Source organism: Mugil cephalus, chromosome 17 (genome assembly GCF_022458985.1).
Source record: "Mugil cephalus isolate CIBA_MC_2020 chromosome 17, CIBA_Mcephalus_1.1, whole genome shotgun sequence".
In the NCBI taxonomy this organism is placed as follows: domain Eukaryota; kingdom Metazoa; phylum Chordata; class Actinopteri; order Mugiliformes; family Mugilidae; genus Mugil; species Mugil cephalus.
The window spans coordinates 16,853,410-16,866,706 of record NC_061786.1 but is presented as its reverse complement, the minus strand read 5'-3'; the positions used below and the strand labels follow the sequence as shown (position 1 = coordinate 16,866,706).

The following is a 13,297-nucleotide window of genomic DNA, read 5'->3' as shown; positions in this document are numbered from 1 at the left end:
ATGATGTAAGAAGCTAAAGAAAAGAGACAGTAAATGGCCAGGTTTAAGTGTGCCTGGCCATTTACTGTGGTTAGTAAGTTCTTCAGTTCTTAAGGACTACGTAACAAGTATATGTAAGTCAAAAGAAACAAAAACACATCTATGTACCATAGTTACTTACCCTGAATTTATACTGCGTACTCCTCTTCAGGCCTTGTACAGTACAGGACAAGTTTTCTCCAGTGTACTTTGGATGAAAGTCAGTTCCCTGTGGGAGATGCACAGTATCAGTAATACTGTACATGTCTTTCAGTGTGTATTAACATCAATGTACACGAATATGGATGCAGTAAACCCTGATTTTTGGTTGGTTAGACATTTTTGTGTTTTATGTATTTTATTTTTTTTACATTTTTTATTTTCTTCCACAAATTTAAATTTCTTTAAACACACATTAACATGAAACCAGTAGTAAAGGGATAAGCAATAGCTCAATATTTTATGCAAAATGATAGTAATAATTATAATGTATATTTGTAAATAAAAAAAGTTTAATATAGAACACATAGTACATAGGGGGTCCCTACTTAACCTCTTCATCAGACCCCTGATCTACTGAACTTATCAAACACGTCAATTTTTAAAAAAAAATCTGATATACCACTGTTGTTTTCCTCTTTCTGCTACTTTTGAGATTTAAAAGTACCCTGATACAGAAAGACAAATCAGCCACTTTCAGTTCTGTGAGGGGTTTTTTTTTTTTTTTTTTTTTTTTTTTTTAATATGATGGGAGAGAGAAGAAGCGTTTGTGGTACGTACGCTGTTGTCCTCCTGGATCTCGAGTGTATACTTGAGCTGCTCCTCGCTCGGGCTGCCCTCGGGACGCCCCCACTCCAGGGTCACCCAGGATACGCCTGCCCTGACAAGCCGCGGCGCCAGAGGCAGAGCGGGCAAGGTGCCCATCGTGTAAAACACCACCTCTGTACTGAAGTCACTGCAGGAAAAAAAATGAAAAATGTTTTCGTTCAGTTTCATTCAGGTTGCACTTTTTTCATTTGAGGTGCTGAATAAAATGACCGATGACTTGCGGAGCTAGCGCTTGGAATTACAGACTCAGTGGGGCGTTTGATAATGTGAAAAAGCAACTTTAAGTGCCCATTAGAAGGGACGTGGGGGGGGCTGTAGATGTGGATGTTTGGGGAATACCAGCAAAGAAGGAAAAAAAAAAAATGGGGGGACAGTAGTTTGCGAGTCACAGGGAGGAGAGCTGAAAACCGACCCAAACCTTGCATGAGCGGAGCATGTTTGCGCCCGCATGGCTTCAAATGTTAACCGAGCTGAAAGATGCATTAAGGCCACTCTGAGTTCAGCTAGAGAGCTAATATCTCACCCCCTCACCTCCGCTCCCCTCTATCACCTTCTCCCTTCTACCCCATCGCCCCTAACGACTGCGGCGAGATGCGCCGCAACATAATGACAAAAGAGCAGGCGAGGGGAGGGGGGTGTGGGAGGGGGGAAATGGAGGGAAAATGGGAAAGAGGAACGGGATTTGTGTCACACGTAGAGTAATAGCTTCAGACACTTTGCTGCGTGTTTGTCTCTCTCCGTCTGCCATCGACGACGCCGCACGATGACAACTAAAAATGAGATATGCAATTTGCCTCCTCCGCCACTGTATTCATGGCGATATGTGCGAAATACTACTTGCGTGCATGTTTGCTGGATGCGTTTATATGTTCGGTAACAGGCAAACGGTACCTTGTGCCAATGTCGTTGTGTGCAGCCACTCTGAATGTGTAGCCGCAGGCGGGGAACAGTCGTGTCAGCTTATAGTGTCTCTGGCTCCCAAAGTAACATTCTCTGAAAACACTGTTCTTCTTTCCCTGGAGGAGAGGAGAGGAAATGAAAGGAGAGGGATGCAAAAAAAAATTAAAAACACAGACAGGAACATGGGAGCCACGGCTGACAAGATCCATTTGAATAAAACTTTGAATAAATGGGAGAAGAAGAAGCAAAGCAGATTGATTGGAAAAGCGTAATTCACTGTCCAATTACATCCAGCCCCGAGGGGGCGAGAGTTAACATCCATTTTAGCGACATCCGTGATAGGTATAAGTGGTTTTTTGAGGTAAGGCTAAAGGATGACAGATGACAGACGGAGTGAGGGAGAGACTCACCTCATCCCACTCGAGCAGGTAGTTTGTGATTTTGGATCCGTTGTCGCCTGGGGGCTGCGGACAGCGGGGCAACGGGCAACGAGCGAGGCGGACGCAGACGGGAGAGGAACAGAGAGATTAGCCGAGGATAAAAGACTCTGACAGCAAGACAGACAAAATACCTGCTGTGTTTTTTTTATGACTGGCCTCATATCCTGTCTGGGTGTCTGATGTCAGTCTTTATCAGTGGCGGTGAGAGTGGCTGAAAATGGCTTGTGCGGGGAAAAAAGGTCAGGGAGGAAGCAGGGATGCACCCTGACGCCACCGTGCAACTATGTAAGAATGTCTATGAGGTGCTGCATGGGCTGATAATATCAAGGCAGGGAGATAAACCAGGTGCTGCGATACTAAACTTTGATGAAAGTTTGCATTCATCACAGAATCTTGTATCGCAGTTCTCACACAGACATGAAAGACTTGTAATGAAGAATCAGAGCCCGAGAGCTTTAGACTGATTCGGAATATAATCACGGCGGAATAATGTTCAATCACTCATGTTTATTGGGTGAAATGGTTTATGAGTACCTTCCACTGTAGGGTGAGGGTGCTCTTGGTGCGGTGGGAGAGTTTGGGGGTTGGCGGTACGTCGGGGACGCTGCAGTGTGTGGTGAATGAGCCGGCCTCTGAACACGAGCCTCGAACCGAGTTGTACATTGCCGACACCCTGACAGACGAGAAATTTGAAAGCAACATTAACGTCCACAAAGCTTGAAAAAAAAATTGCAGAGGTGATAAGATTAAAGAGACTGGATCCTTACCGTACGTGGTAATCTGTCGCTGGCCTTAGGTCTTTCAGGTGGTACTCCAACTCTTCACCGCTGGAACGCACACACAAACAAAGCACACATGTCAAACCGTAATTAGATGAAGTAGGTTTACTTGCAGCTGATTTCAGAGGTTGTATCTAACCTGTATATAAGGCGATACTTTCCGTCCCGTCCCTTGTCCGAAAGAGAGACTTCATAGGAGCAGGACACAGGCATCCCGTTAGAATGCCTGTTCACCAGCCCGGCTGGGGGGGCCCAGGACAGCCGTACAGCCCGTGCCTGAATATTGGACACCTGTAAGACACAAATAGCCACACGTAACGCAAATAATACACACAAATATAAGCACAATCGGTTCACCTTTCGCAAAATGTTTTGGTGTATACAAGGCCATTTTTAATTCCATTCTATTGTTTGGTAAGTAGCCGTACTATAACGGCGTGCGTTCTGTAATTTTGAATGTGCACATGTGCGTACGCGTGCGTTACGGGATAAAATATTTCCCTTGAACCCCATCACTTCAGATTTGGCTGTTGTTTCAAGCACAACAAACACACACACAAAAGACACCTGTGTGTTTAAATGCGTGCCTGTGTGTGTGTGTGCATGTTTATGGAGGCTTTAGTCGCCGCTAACAGCGGACGAGCCAATTCGGCATGATTTAGCGCACTCTGCAGCTGTTCCAGACTGCGGCTCCGCCGAACAGGCAGCGAACGCGCTTGGACGGCACTGAGAAAAGACACACGTCATTTTTACTGGGAACCTCAATCGCGGTTATTTATGAGACATCCCATCACCGCATCCACATGAATGACAACTCCTTCGTCATTAGCGCCGCTCTGATTGAGGTAATCTTATACATGGCCATGGCATCTCGCATAATAGGACGTTGTGGCTTCCGAATAATAGATGAGGCTGTGCGTTACGCAACAGCCGCCTGAATACAGAGGCACAGTTACAGGCAGAGAGAAATAGACAGTGAGGCCTGGGCAAAATGAAAGAAAAAACAAATGGTGCAGAGAAACAAAAAATGATGAGGAAAAGACAGCGGTAAGTAATAAAGGGTTCGACGTTTATGGTTTCCTTGTTCAGTTTGCGAGATATTTCAATTCATTTCTAGGTTTCATGTGAAGCACACAGTCTAAATTGCCAAAAGATGCTTTACAGAACCCCGGGCCTTAACCACCCAGAGCAAGCCGTAGCTAGGGGCGCTAACTGAACAAAATCCAGTTCAGAATCGTCCATGCATGCATGCGTTTACATAGACAAAGAAATTCTCTTTGAGTCTGCACCAGCAATGAATATCTGAAGTCAAGGTCTGAAACTACCCTTTAAAATTAACCTCAGTTTAATTAGTTTGGTCTTGCACATTAACCTACGACCATAAAGAAGAAGACTTTGTGCCCGGTCAAGACTTTACCTAATGTAATTTGGCATTAATCAAATAGTTAGTCTGTGCGCCACAATATGGAAATATGCATATTTATGAATTCTCAGAAACTGGCATAATAGTCTTAATTGGTCTAATCTACCTGTGAATGTCGGCCCTAACAATATTGTCAATATTGTCGTGCATGCATGATAATGCAGCCGCTGCTTTTGTTTGCACTCAGGCCATCTCTGGTGAAAAGCGCTTTGTCAAATGAGGAATTTGGCAGCAAATTAGTCTTTTACCTGACGCGTCCCTTTCACTTTCCCCTGCATTTCAATTCAACTCTAACAAACTCGCTTTTGAGAGGGAAAACTTTATTTCGCCAATTCCCACAGGCTCCTTCGCCTCCTGTCTCCGTACACACTCTCATATTGACTTCTTTGCAACTGTAAAAGACAGCAGCACCACATCAACCCTCTGGTTTATGGCGCAAAAGCAAACGATGGCACAAAGAAACCTGAAGATTGTTACTGCCTTCCATTTCCTGCTCCTTCTCGATGTCAGCTAAACTCTTTCGGGGTCACTGGAGGTTATGAGAGTGCGTAAATTCCCCCCTGAACATCCATTTCGGGTCTCCTTTTATGCACTTCTCAGCATGGCCATCTCTTTTTATACTACATTGCCCCCCTCTCCTTCATTACTCCATTCTCACACTCCATTTTGACCCCTGTAATAAACTCGCAGATGTTAAATGATCCAATCGCGCAGCCTGCTGACCAAACTGCTTTAACTGGAAGTGAGCAATTTGTCTCTGCAAAACCATGTCTGCGGGGCACCAGCTCATCCATTCACATTCCAGTTGGAGAAGAAAGAAGGAGGAGGAAAAAAAAAAAAAGGTGTTTACAGAGTTTTACAGCTGATGGAGGCAGGAGGAGAAGGGAACGGCGTGGATGAGCAGATGCTGCCCTCGTGTGGCCGGGATGAGGTAAGATTCAATTATCATGAAGGTCCATGTAACTTTAATAAAAGACCCAAAAAAAGCTTCCAAATGAGAAAAACAGGTTTTTTTTTATTCTCAATGGAAGCATTTTTATGCAAATTACAGAGACAAGATAAAAATACGGTAAAGACATTAAGACTCATGCCAGCTATGACTGCACCAGACAAGGGGGTGATTGATGAAAGTGGTTTGTGCGTGTCTGTGTGCGTGAGTGTGTGTGTGAGTGCACGAACCTGTGGTTTGTCGATCGTAGACAGCATGTCCTGAACGCGCTTCCCCTCTGAATCATGATCTGAGAAGACAGAAGAGCAACAGGGCAATTATCAGACGGTGGCGACGAGAAACACTTCCAATGCGCACATAGTTTGCACATCTTTGATTTTAAACTTTTTTCTTTTCTTTTTTTTTTAAAACGAAATGAAAAGTTTCAACGCCACAAATTTCAAAAACAACATCCACATTAGCAACAGCTGAGAGCGCGGCTGAGGGGGGTATTCACCTCCCACGGGTCGTGTTACTGCGATATCTACAAATGTGAGCCTCGTTATTGTCTGAGGTCGGCCAAGGTTTCCGTTCAGATCGTAAAATAATTGAACGGTTGAATAAAGTCGGCCAAAATCAATTTCTGGTTTCCTAATCAACCCCCGTCGTCGTCCGCATACGTATTCCATCCAACTATGTCAGTCGTGTGTGGAAAATAGCGAGGCAATAACCCAAAATAGAGCAAACACAGGCATAAATTCTTTAGAAGCAACGTTGTTTAATGGAGTGTGTGATGCAACACTTTTTCTTTTGTTTTCTTCGACAAGCGACTATTCCATCTCACCAAGTTGTGATAAACACAGACGTGGGGAGGGGGGCTGCAGTGAATAAGCTTTCCATAGAAATACATTAGTCACAAATTCCTTCCCCGGGAGCAAATAAAAAGGAGGATCTAGGAACTAAGTTTGACTGATATACCACTGTGACTATTGAGTTGTACACATAAGAGTCGTTAGCTCATAGAAGTCATTATCCCAATCATTATTATGTATCATTTACAAGCAATTGTCCCCTACACCTGGGAGTAATTATTCACAGACAGACCTTGTTGTTGTTGTAGCCCTGCAGTGCAGCTTGTTACGTGTGACATTATGCTGAATACAAAGCCATTATTTACTGCATGTAATGACAGGGTTGGTTTAATCATGCTTTTCTGGATCTTGTTGGAGCTCAAAGAAAACCCAGATTAGAATATTTGTCCTGGAACCATTTCAGTAAGCATTTTTACAGTTTATTCTTACTGTTTTATAAGAATACACTGCATGTCTTTCTCTTCACATATGTGGATATGTGGCACAGATGAACTGATTCATTTTTTTTTAATGGCTTGTCTTTTGGAATACGAATACGGGGTCACGGCTGCACGCAATCGATGACATAGGGAAAAAAATGTTTTATTTTATTTATATTTTTACCTTACTTATCTTATTCATTTATCTTGTTTAGTAACTGCTTACTAGTGTCTACATTATAGTTACTTAGTTTCTGTATGGTTGCAACTGACAAATAAAAATCCTTGAATCCTTCTAAGTGCGCTGTCGTGGCTTACTAAAAACGCTGAAGGTAAACCTCAGTTTACAGTCAGAAAATTAATTGAAAACCATATTGACAATCAGTTATTATATGGCTCTAAAGAAACAGGCAGTAGATGAAGACGTTGAACATTGTGTATTCTGGTTTTTACTTTTCTCTGTAGCACTTATAGACATTTTTTTTAATGAAAAGTGCTTTATAAATAAAACAATTATTAATATTAGATGCATTCAATGATTGAAATTTACCACATCTGTATATTGGACATTTGGTCTCTACAAGTGAAAGGTCGCATTGATGATTTTACGAAACATACTACGTCAGAGGATGACAAAATAATCAGCTGAATAAAATTTAAAGGTCACTCATGAGTGATAAAAATCCTGGGCTGTTTTTTTTTTTTTTTTTACTTCAACAGTCATGGGGGTGCTGGACAGCCTCCTCGAGACTGATGTTGCCGAGTGCCCACACACACACACACACACACACACACTGTATAAACACACTGACACGTGTCTCATAGTGATTTAGTGGACACTTGAGGTTGTTATGAGTCAAGTTAATACACATGTGTGTAATGAAAGCCTTTCCCCACTCTCCCACCACCCATGGGATTCGAGGAACTGAGGTTTTTCTGACCGGGGGGGGGGGGGGGGGGGTCTGCATTCTCCATCTTAGCCTAATCAGTGTAAATCACACAGGATGTGCACGAACGTGTGAGGAGACGTGTACTGTTTGAAATTAAGGCCGATCAACACGAACGCAGACGTCCACATCAATCGGCCTTAACATTACGACCACCTTCCTAATACGGCTTCGGCCTCCCTCGTGCCTCCGAAATTGCTCTGACTCCTCAGAGAATGTTGTTAGTTGAGGTCCTCTGGCCACTGTGGTTCAAGCCTTGTTCCAGTGCATCCCACAGATGCTTGATCAGTTTGGGATCTAGTGAACTTGGAGGCCAGGAGGTCAACACCTCGTGCATTTTTTATTTCATTTTTTTTTTTTTGTTCCTAAACCGTTTTTGCATCATCCTGTGCCAAAGTAACATCCACGTGAATGCCAGGTTCAAAACTGTAAATGTTTTTTCAACTTCCCATAACGGTCATAATGTTGTGACTGATCACGGTATGTCTGTGTACAGGGCAGTTTTAAAGATCTGCAGATGTGCGAGTGATGAATGAGATATTGTGTGTGAGTCCCTATGACAGGTTCTGTGTGAAAGAGAGAGAGAGAGGGCCTTTAATGTGCCTGGGGGTACTCCAATGAGTCATGGCAACAGTGATGTCATGGAAGCACAACCTCAACTTGACCTCCCTGTGTGTGTGTGTGTATGTATGTGTGTGATGGATTAAAAAAAGCAAAAGACAGGCTTTGTGTGTGTGTGTGTGTGTGTGTGTGAGTGTGTGTGTGTGTGGTGTGTGTGTGTGTGTGTGTGCCGGTATCAGGTTACGGGAGATTGGTGATGGGCAATAGGACGGGGGAGTTGAGCTTCCATGTGTGCATGTGTGCGCTGGTTGGTGGAGTTCAACAGGTGAGGTACACATTCTGCATCGCTGCTCGACACGTTGGCTCGTTAGCGCTCGCGCACGCACACGCACGCATGCATGCACGCCCTGAACTTTTCCTCTTTTATGGAATAAAAGCGCACACTCACAGCTCCAGACACGAACAGCTCGGTCAAATAACAGAATGACACAGCTTATTCCACCCATTCATCACAGCTGAATGAGAATGGAGAATGTGTCCTGCTCGCGGCCGAGGTCCTGTACCTACTTGTCTCGTGCGGCTAATTGCGGCGTCGACGGGGGAAGTGCAGTGCTGTCGCAGCATCGTTTCAGCCGTCTCTTCCAGGCAGAAATAAACATCAGAGTTACCTAGCTGCCAAAGTCCTTTGAGCCAATATGTTGCATTTATTCGGATTAATTTATTTGTTTTCTATTACTGAACACACACACAACGATCAGCCACGACATTAAAACCACTCACTGACAAGAGAGGTAAATAACCATCTTGCGGCAATTCAGTGTTCTGCTGGGATATTTTTGGACCTGGCATTCGTGTGGTTGTTACTTGGACATGTGGCACCAAACTAGACTCAGGTACCCCCACCCCATAGCAATGACACTCCCCAGCAGGATGCAGTCTGACACAGACACACACACACACAAAAACGGTTTAAGAAAAACATGAAAAACAGCACAAGGTGTTGACCTGGCCTCCAAATTCACTAGATCTCAAACTGATCAAGCATCTATGGGAACACAAACCAAGAGAAACAAAGGTGGTCATAATGTTATGTCCGATACGTGTCCTCGCTAATACAGAATATTTTACAGAATTTTAATACCTGTAAATATGTGTAACATAGCCTTTAAACACTTTTCCCTGTGTATGTGGCACGTCTTTACGAGTGAATCTGAGCTTAAGAGACGCCTGTTGAGGTTAAAATTGAATAACCTTAACTGAATTACTGCAATGTGTAGCAAGTTACAGGCTCAGCAGTTGTACATGGAATGAACATCTCGGTATAGTGAAAAAAAAGAAAAAGAAAAAGCTGGCCGAGCCTCAAGCTGAGCTTTGTGACAGAAGAAAGAGACGTATTTAATATTTCAAGGAGACCAGTAATAAAGTCTGAAAAGCACCGCTGCTTTACATCATCACCGAGTGTTATGACTCGCTGTGGTTGCGCGTCCAGCTGCTCGAGTGTTTAACACGGACATCAACCACAAAGAGCCGGGGCTGACGGCTGAAACAGAAACTGAACCTCGTCCCGGCGTTACTCAACACGCTCCTGTGTCCTCACTGTCCCTCTCCTGTCCCGTCCTGGCCTCTCGGGTTTGTGTGCCGCCCACGCACCCCGACTTCCTCTCCCCGTCTGACCTCACATCCTGTCTGCGTCTGACCGCCTGCGTTTGATTACGCGGAGGGCAGCCAGACGGAGCGAGGGGAGCACAGCGGAGAGCAGGAAGGGAAGAGGAATGAGAGAGGAATGGGGGAGGAGGGGGAGAGGGAGGGAAGGGGCGCAGGCCAAGCCAAAACCAGGAAAGAGGGGGGAATTTAAGAGGAAGAAAATGAGACGCTGGAGGACGGGGAGCAAAGACGGAGAAACAGAGGACGGGCGAGATGAGTCTGGGTAAGAGATTAGGTACGAAAACACAAGGAAATTGAGAGACAAAGAGCGAGCCAGGGATCAACAGAGAGGAGGAGAAAGGGAGGGATGAAAGGAGAGAGAGGGAGGAGAGGGCTTTGGAGGATGTGAGGTGTGGATTACAAAAACTCCTGTGACATCATCAGGAGGCGCAGCACTGATCTCAGCGCAGTAGCGGTTGCGGTATATGTCACTTGTCTCCAACACCGACAGTCACCGGCTTTAATCATTTGTTTCTGAACTGACTCATTCGCTGTTTTTGTCACTTCCGTGCGTCAGATGAATCCAAACACATGTCCGGGATGTCAACTTGTTTTGGTTTTCCTGCTTCTACCAAATTACGTCACCATGTGAAGCTAAACTGGCAACAAATGTGCCTTAATACACCGTGAACTTGAGACATTTACTACAGACTTTGTACATGGACGTGTCTTTCTCGGCCATAATTCTCCAAACATTTTAGATACTTTACCATACCAGGTTACTCTTCTTCATCAATGTCACTTTCATCTGATACGAGAGAGAGAGGGAGAGGGCGACATGCTTCTGTGTTGGACGTGTTCCAGCAAACGAATGTTATCAACTTTTGCCTCTAAATCCACAGACACCTGAAATAACCCTTTCACAACGCGACAAGCATCACATGGAACTCAGAGGGGAATCGCACACTGGATTATTTGGAAGCGCACGGCAAATTCTACCTCTTCTCTCTAATCCCACATCGCCCACGCTCAGAGTCTTCCTCAGACGCGTTTAAAAAAAGTATTCACGTCACTTTTAAGATGCAGCTTCGGTAAAAAAAAAAAATGTGTCAGTTCTGACACTGAGGAGGCTGCATTCCTCGTGCATGACGGGCCCGTGCTTCTTAGACGCCGTCTGCGCTGGGACAGAAAAAGACCTTTAAGGCCCGGAGGAAAAAATGTTAAAAATGTGGCAACGGCTGCTCACTCGGCCCCCACTCAACACACACACACACACACACACACACACACACTGGGCCACAGGGTGCGTGCGTGTGTGTGTCGCCCCTAAAAGAACAAAGTGAGATATGATACCCATCTTTAGGAGCCTCTAATCAGGGAGAACAAAGCAAATCCACGGACACTTATCTGGAAGGAAAAAGAGGGGGGTGTGGTGGACGAGGAGCAAAGAGTGGAGACAGAGATGAGATAGAGGGAGAAGAGGAAAGAGCAAAAATGGAGGTAGAGAGAGTGGGGCACAGACCTTGGATTCCACGCTATTATCATCTGCTGCATAGTGAGCATTCCATCTGTTCAACAGCTGGGCTACACACACACACACACACACACACACACTAGAGAGGTTGTTGGGACATGCCTGAAATTGCAGTTGTCATGGTGAAGGTTTGGTTCTCATGGCCAGAGCCCTGATCGTTTATAAAGGGGATTAGATGGATGGAGAGAAAGATGGACAGAGAGAGTGGCACAGAGAAAAGGGGGAAAAAAAGGATGCGTAAGAAGGAGAGCAAGTAAAGGCAGAGAAAGTAAAACCAGTCATTTCAAAATAAATGACGGGGAGGGGGGGGGGGGGTTAAAATAGTAATTTCTACAGAAGTCTGACTTTGTCCATGACAAAGACCACAGGAAATAATTCATCACAGTAATAACCCGCAGTCGAAGTAAGGCCATATTATCTAGTTACCACAGTTCCCCATCATAACTTTTGAATCATTAAGTTTGTGCGTGCATCCAAGTCAAAATTGTCAAAACGCGTCGTTCGATTCCAAACCAAAAAACAAAAAACACGGAAAGCTCCTTTAAGGGCCGAGGGTTATCATTTAAGGGCGTCAAACAGCTTTAAAGTCACCAGAATACGCATGAGTAAGAAAAGACTTTGCGGTTCATTCAGGGGAGTAAAAATATGGAACGGTATGTGTGAAGAATTAAAACAATGTCCAAATTTAAACCAGTTCAAAGTAAAGAGGATGTTTTTAGAAGGTACATGAATGAAGTTAATTACACGTCGTATATAAATATTACTATTTTATAACTTATAGTATATATACTGATTTGACATAGGAGAGATGGGGTGCAATTTAATAAGCTTTGACTTCTTCCTACTCCTTTTGAACATAAAATGTGTTAAGTTTTGTTGTTTTACTTTGCGTTGTAGTCTTATGATTACTGACTGTTGATTTGTTTTTCTTCTTTAATTCATTCATTCATTCATTCAAAACAACGAAAGATAAAGAGACCTTATGCACTGCAGCGTCTCACTATGGAGACAGAGGAGCACGTCTGACTGTCAAAACGTTTCTCCGCTTCTTCAAAAACACTGCGAACGTCCACACATGTGTCTGTTTAAGCGTGTAAGTGCTGCGGGCGACACGGAAACCTGGCCAGGCAGCGCGGGATTATGGGGGATGCGTTTGTCAGAACCCTGACCCCATCAGACCCCGCTCAGCCAAAGACAAAAAACAAAAAAAAGATTGGTCAAATCCCCAATACGACAGACGCAGACAGCAGAGAGGTGGCTGGAGAGAGTGATGGCGGTGGCAGACGAAGAGAAAGGCTAACGAGGATAAACGAAGATTAAAACAAAAAAAAAGGAAAGGAAAGAAAGAACAGTAGGAAGATGGAGCGAGACAGAGATATGCACTGGCCAAGGCCACGTCTGCACTATTACAGACAAAAAAAAAATGAAAACACATCCCTGCGTGTGTGTGTGTTCAGTCATTATTTAGCAAATAAAATAATCGATTGCACACTGGAGTGCTGAATAGCTGCAGGTGACCTAGATCGTGACGGTTGTCCAGCAGTTTCCAGCCATGCATACAATTTATTCCAGCGGTTTCTGGGATTCATTTCACACAAAGTCTCATGTAAGGACTGACACCATTTGCAGTTTATGTGGCACATTGTGATTTCAAACAAATTTATTCATGGATAGCCCCTAGAGTTGGACCCTTTGCAAATTAACCCACGTTGCAAATCTGAATATAGTATAATGTAGTAGTGGAGATGGAGGCTGCTGCCACGCCGACCAATCACAGATCTTGCGGTCTGCGTCATCATGGCACGCACTTACATCTCTGGGACGGTGGATGTCAGCAGTATATATATGTATATGTGTGTGTGTGTGTGTGTGTGTGTAGATATTTTTTGCTTTCTCAAGCAGTTGGAAAATGGCCTGAGGTGTGACGTAACCCGCTTCTGGTTAATACAGAATGATTGGGTGCTGTCATTTGATAGCGCGGACGGTTTATCACTTGTATCACAG

General features: G+C 44.3%; 1 protein-coding gene across 1 annotated transcript in view; it reads right to left on the bottom strand.

Annotated features, from left to right (window-relative positions):
• fndc3ba (fibronectin type III domain containing 3Ba) overlaps window positions 1-13,297 on the bottom strand; it is a 95,467-nt gene that overhangs the window by 28,261 nt on the left and 53,909 nt on the right. The window contains exons 8-15 of the mRNA XM_047611102.1: window positions 5,568-5,626; window positions 3,105-3,256; window positions 2,954-3,013; window positions 2,721-2,859; window positions 2,157-2,210; window positions 1,738-1,862; window positions 799-973; window positions 161-247 (exon numbers count right to left, since the gene is read on the bottom strand). Coding sequence (XP_047467058.1) covers window positions 161-247; window positions 799-973; window positions 1,738-1,862; window positions 2,157-2,210; window positions 2,721-2,859; window positions 2,954-3,013; window positions 3,105-3,256; window positions 5,568-5,626 — 851 coding nt within the window. The remainder of the gene's footprint in view (window positions 1-160; window positions 248-798; window positions 974-1,737; window positions 1,863-2,156; window positions 2,211-2,720; window positions 2,860-2,953; window positions 3,014-3,104; window positions 3,257-5,567; window positions 5,627-13,297) is intronic.